The following is a 6000-nucleotide window of genomic DNA, read 5'->3' on the forward strand; positions in this document are numbered from 1 at the left end:
TACTATATACATATATTACTAGTATTTTATAATTTAAATTTTATCTGAATGGTAATGGTAATCCTGCCAAACCAGAAATTTGGAGGAAGAATATACTACTCTTTGATCCACCAATGTGTTTTTAAAAAGTAATTTATTGGACTTCCCTGGTGCCAATGCTTGAGACTCCATGCTTCTATTGCAGAGGGCATGGGTTCAATATCTGGTTAGAGATTTAAGATACCACACACCACTCGGCATGGCCAATAAGAACAAACACAAAAACACTTTATTGGGTCTTTTGGATTACAAAAAAAAAAAAATTCACATTGGTTGTGATGAGTGAAATGTGGAAATGTATACAGAAGTTAAAAATCCTCACACTCCTCCCACCATGAAGATTTCAGTGATAAAATTATGTGTTCCATCTTTCTACTAACACAAGTACATGTAGTCAATATTCCAGCTTTATTAATTTTTTCCTTTATAAATGGGAATATATGTATATATATATATATATGCACACGTGTATGTGTGTGTGTATATAAAACTCAGCAACTCATTTATTTAACAGTATTTGTGGGCTTCCCAGGTGGTGCAGTGGTAAAGAATCCACCTGCCAATAAAGGAGTCACAGGAGATGTGGGTTCAACCCCTGGGTCGGGAAGATCTCCTGGAAGAGGAAATGGCAACCCACTCCAGTATTCTTGCCTGAAAAATGCCATGGACAGAGGAGCTGGTGGGCTATAGTCCAGGGGATCACAGAGAGTCAGATTCAGCTGAGTGCACGTGCGCGCGCGCGCACACACACACACACACACACACACACACTGTGTAAAAAACATTCAAGCCTAATTGATTCTTAAATACTGCATAATACCTCACTGAACAACTAGATCCTAATTTAGTCCACCATCAGTTCATTCCCAGTTGTTTGTCACTACAAGTAATGCTATTAATACAATGAACTTCTTTGCCCTTGGTCCTAAATTGGGATTATAAGCTGATTTAACATTTTAGATGCTAAAAATAACTGATTACTTTTTAAATCTTTTGCTGCAGTTTACAGACTGGGCAATGGAACCAACAGCGCTGTGTTCCTCATGGCATCATTAGAAAGGGATATGGACTACTACTCTTCTGGTTTGCCAAGCTGGTGAGCGAAAACTATCTGATTTGTGTGTAAAGCACCAGCACTCTTTATTATGGTCAGTGAAAGTGAACTCATTGCTCCTCAGGACCTTCTGGGGAACATTTAGAAATGCTGATGCCTGGGCTTCACCACAGACCTACTGAATCAGCATTTTTGGAGAAGGGCCCAGGATAGCACAGTGTCTGTGTTTTAATTTCCCCAAGTGACTCTGATACAGCTAGTTGAGCACAGGCCCATCAACAGACAATTAGAAATATGAATAGAGCCTCTATCTAGAATTGAGAAAACTGAATTTCAAGAGCTGTGAGTTAGTAATTAAGTGTTGAAGAAAACAATGTACCCAGATAATGATTATGGTAAGAAATTCCAAAATTCAATTTATATGCAACATTTTAATTCCATGAATTGTTTGAAATAAGGGATACCTACATGTATCTTTTGCAGCTTTATAGGTAAAACCCAAGATAGGAGGCAGCTATGAAGTGAATATTTTAGAATGACAGTTTTCTGGCCAACTGTGAATCTCTTCTTAAAGAAAGTATGAATACTGAATATCTGATCTATTTGAAAATGCAATAAAATCAGGGGTGTTCTGGCCCATCATTGCTGGACTCTGTCCCATGAAACTTCCTCACTTGAAGAATAGAGAAAAAACTACTACTTCAGTTTCTATTAGAAAGTATCTGGGCAGAACAAGGCAAGTGGTTTTTAAAGACAATCACCCTAGAAGAGAGGCCAGCTAGGGTGTGTGAGAGGTGCCTAAAAAGATTGGAGCGGTAAGGCAGAGCCCTTCTTTCCTCTTCTTGAGACCAAAGAGATTCATGTTGATGTATGGCAAAACCAATACAATACTGTAAAGTAATTAGCCTCCAATTAAAATAAATAAATTTATATTAAAAAAAGAGAGAGAAACCAGAGGGGCCCCTTTATTGTCACATATCAGGAGCAGCCACCAGGTGGCGAGATTCTCCCATTTTCCTCAAAGATCAAAATGTTTAAAAGTGGCAAAGATTAAATGACTTCAAATGACTTCAAATTCTCTACCTGGATAAAACTCAAAGTGAAGGGGGCAAGAAGGCCCTCGGTGTCTCAGATAAGAGCACCCACCTTGCATGGGGAGTTGTGAGGAAATGTTTAATATATGTGAAGCCCTGAGACCCTGCCTAGCTTGTTCTAAGGACTCAGCAAGCTCCTTTTAAAATATGTTAATTAAAAATAAGAAAACCTCTAGGATTATAAATCATGATAATTGTTTTTGTGCTGAATTCCAGTGTAAGTTTCTGTTTATTCTTCAAATCCTCTACAAAGTCATATCTATGTCAAAATTAAAATGACCTAGATAAAATAGATATGTAAGTGTTATAGAAAACAGGGTTTAAATACTTCCTCCTTTGAGTGAAAATCAATCAATATACAAAAGCCCAAGTTTATGTACCAGATAAAATCAAGAGATGGCCAAAGAGTCTTAATTTTAAAAAGAGATTTCGTCACAGTCTTCCTTAAAAGCTAAGTTTTCTTTCTGCCTTAAGAAGTTGATTCCATTTGTTGAATTTGCTTCTGGCTGCTCTGTAAAATGAACTGAAGGTATCCTCAGAATACACTGTGAGGTTGATGATTTGGTTTCTGCATCCTTTGCTTCCCCTGTTGTAGGTTTTCCCCTTTCCTCTAAGCTTCCCAAGCTTCTGTCTCCAGACCCTCTCCAGGAGGGGTACAGAAAGTGGATGGAGATTGAGAGGCAATACAGCACAAAAGCCCTTCACCCTCAGGACAGGAAAGTGAAGTGTGAGTCGGATGTGGTGCTGTTTGTACTTGGGCCAGCTTTCACTCTAGGGAGATAATAAAAAAGGGAAAACGGGACCATTTATTGAGCACTTTCTCTATGTGGGGTACTCTTGTTTGTATGCTCACTTATTTCCTATAGAAACCTTGTGATGGAAGGATGGGGATAATCATCTATTTACATATGAAGAAACAGATCACAGAGCTAAACAGCAAGGTTGGGACCTTAGGTTGGTCTGATTCCACAGCTCAAGTGTTGAACTGCCGTGGGGTTGGTGTATGTTAGAACAGAAGGAGTTAGGTGAAGATGAGCCTTTCTATGTAATTCTGGGAAACAAACAAACAAAAATAGTGTTAGCAAAGTTCCACCAGCTCGACTACGAACATAACCTCCTTCTGTGACACTTGCCCCCAAACATAAACAGAGTCCCTTGATACTACCTCATCTAAAATAGTCTGTTTTGTGCAATGTACTAGCAAATATACAGTGGTGTCAGATCTGATTTTCCATATTTTTATGCTAACAAGACAATTATTTTATTATTTTTTGTGACAATGCAACATGAAGTCATAGTCACCACATTTTGGGGACTCAAAAATATGTCCAAACTAAAAAGAATTAAAGCACTTATTTGACATACACAGCATAGAAAAGAGGCTTGGTAACAAACTGAAAATATTTCCTGCTAGTAAAGCTGGGATAATAAGAACAAAACTGCTCTACCAAAAACTGCTTGTCATATTTCGCTTTGACAGTAAGGAATGCTGAATTAAGTAACAACAAGTCACCTGAAAATGTGAGTGAAATAATGATAAAAAATCATCTCATAAAATTTTTCTATATTTATTAAGAGATTTCATTATTTTAATAAAATCTCTGGTGCAAATTTTAAAGTGATTGACTTACCAGCCTGCATGTACTCTAAAATATGGGCTTCCCTGGTGGTTCAGTGGTACAGAATCCACCTGCCAGAGCAGAAGATGTGGGTTCAGTCCCTGGGTTGGGAAGATTCCCTAGAGAAGGAAATGGCAACCCACTCCAGTATTCTTGCCTGGGAAATGCTATGGACAGAAAAGCCTGGCAGGCCACAGTCCATGGGGTCGCAAAAGTGTTGGACACCACTAAGTGACTGCGCCCAAGCATTGTAAAGTATATATAAATTTAGACTTGTCCTAGAAGTATAAAACATTCTGGCTTATTCATTAGGTTGGCCTAGGTGGCCAAGACGAGTTACCCCACACCTGACGTCAGGGGAGGCGGCCGAGAGGAGCAACCCCACGTCCAAGGAGCGGCAGCTGCACAGGCACAGGAGGGCCAAGAGGAGCTACTCCATGTTCAAGGTCAGGAGGGGCGGCTGTGAGGAAATATCCCTCGTCCAAGGTAAGGAGCAGCGGCTGCACTTTGCTGGAGCAGCCGTGAAGAGATACCCACGATCAAGGTAAGAGAAACCCAAGTAAGACAGTAGATGTTGTGAGAGGGCATCAGAGGGCAGACACACTGAAACTATAATCACAGAAAACTAGTCAATCAGATCACACAGACCTCAGGCTTTCCTAACTCAATGAAACTAAGCCATGCCATGTGGGGCCACCCAAGACGGCCTGGTCATGATGGAGAGGTCTGACAGAATGTGGTCCACTGGAGAAAGGAATGGCAAAACACTCGAGTATTCGTGCCTTGAGAACCCCATGAACAGTATGAAAAAGCAAAATGATAGGATACTGAAAGAGGAACTCCCCAGGTCGGTAAGTGCCCAATATGCTACTGGAGATCAGTGAAGAAATAACTCCAGAAAGAATGAAGGGATGGAGACAAAGCAAAAACAATACCCAGCTCTTGGTGTGACTGGTGATAGAAGCAAGGTCTGATGCTGTAAAGAGCAATATTGCATAGGAACCTGGAATGTCAGGTCCATGAATCAAGGCAAATTGGAAGTGGTCAAACAGGAGATGGCAAGAGTGAATGTAGACATTCTAGGAATCAGTGAACTAAATTGGACTGGAATGGGTGAATTTAACTCAGATGACCATTATATCTACTTACTGCGGGCAGGAATCCCTTAGGAGAAATGGAGTAGCCATCATGGTCAACAAAAGAGTCCGAAATGCAGTACTTGGATGCAATCTCAAAAAGGACAGAATGAACTCTGTTCAATTCCAAAGCAAACCATTCAGTATCACGGTAATCCAAGCCTATGCCCCAACCAGTAATGCTGAAGAAGCTGAAGTTGAACGGTTCTATGAAGACCTACAACCTCTTAGAACTAACACCCAAAAAAGATGTCCTTTTCATTATAGGGGACTGGAATGCAAAAGTAGAAAGTCAAGAAACACCTGGAGTAACAGGCAAATTAGGCCTTGGAATATGGAATGAAGCAGGACAAAGACTAATAGAGTTTTGCCAAGAAAATGCACTGGTCATAGAAAACACCCTCTTCCAACAACACAAGAGAAGACTCTACACATGGACATCACCAGATGGTCAACACCGAAATCAGATTGATTATATACTTTGCAGCCAAAGATGGAGAAGCTCTATACAGTCAGCAAAAACAAGACTAGGAGCTGACTGTGGCTCAGATCATGAACTCCTTATTGCCAAATTTGGACTTAAATTGAAGAAAGTAGGGAAAACCCCTAGACCATTTAGGTATGACTTAAATCAAATCCCTTATGATTATACAGTGGAAGTGAGAAATAGATTTAAGGGACTAGATCTGATGGATAGAGCGCCTGATGAACTGTGAACAGAGGTTCGTGACATTGTGCAGGAGTCAGGGATCAAGACCATTGCCATGGAAAAGAAATGTAAAAAAGAAAAATGGCTGTCTGGGGAGGACTTACAAACAGCGGTGAAAAGAAGAGAGGTGAAAAGCAAAGGAGAAAAGGAAAGATAGAAGCATCTGAATGCAGAGTTCCAAAGAATAGCAAGAAGAGATAAGAAAGCCTTCCTCAATGATCAATGCAAAGAAATAGAGGGAAACAACAGAATGGTAAAGACTAGAGATCTCTTCAAGAAAATCAGAGATACCAAGGGAACATTTCATGCAAAGATGGGCTTGATAAATGACAGAAATGGTATGGACCTA

The 6000-nt window shown here is 40.1% G+C and overlaps 1 protein-coding gene across 18 annotated transcripts in view; it reads left to right on the forward strand.

The window, feature by feature from the left end:
• The window catches only part of TNFSF10 (TNF superfamily member 10), a 31938-nt gene extending 26148 nt beyond the window's left edge, over positions 1 to 5790 (forward strand). For 13 of the 18 annotated variants that reach the window (XM_069560018.1, XM_069559968.1, XM_069559923.1 and 10 more), the window contains 2 exons: positions 1042 to 1135; positions 4119 to 5790. In XM_069560018.1, the coding sequence (XP_069416119.1) occupies positions 1042 to 1135; positions 4119 to 4128 (104 nt within the window). In that variant the 3' untranslated portion in view covers positions 4129 to 5790. Of the gene's footprint in view, positions 1 to 1041; positions 1136 to 2782; positions 2915 to 4118 lie in introns of all 18 variants that reach the window. The other 5 variants (XM_069559976.1, XM_069560014.1, XM_069560028.1 and 2 more) reach the window with 2 other exon arrangements.
• The last annotated feature ends 210 nt before the right edge of the window (positions 5791 to 6000 follow it).

This window comes from Ovis canadensis, chromosome 1 (genome assembly GCF_042477335.2).
Source record: "Ovis canadensis isolate MfBH-ARS-UI-01 breed Bighorn chromosome 1, ARS-UI_OviCan_v2, whole genome shotgun sequence".
Classification (NCBI taxonomy): Eukaryota; Metazoa; Chordata; class Mammalia; order Artiodactyla; family Bovidae; genus Ovis; species Ovis canadensis.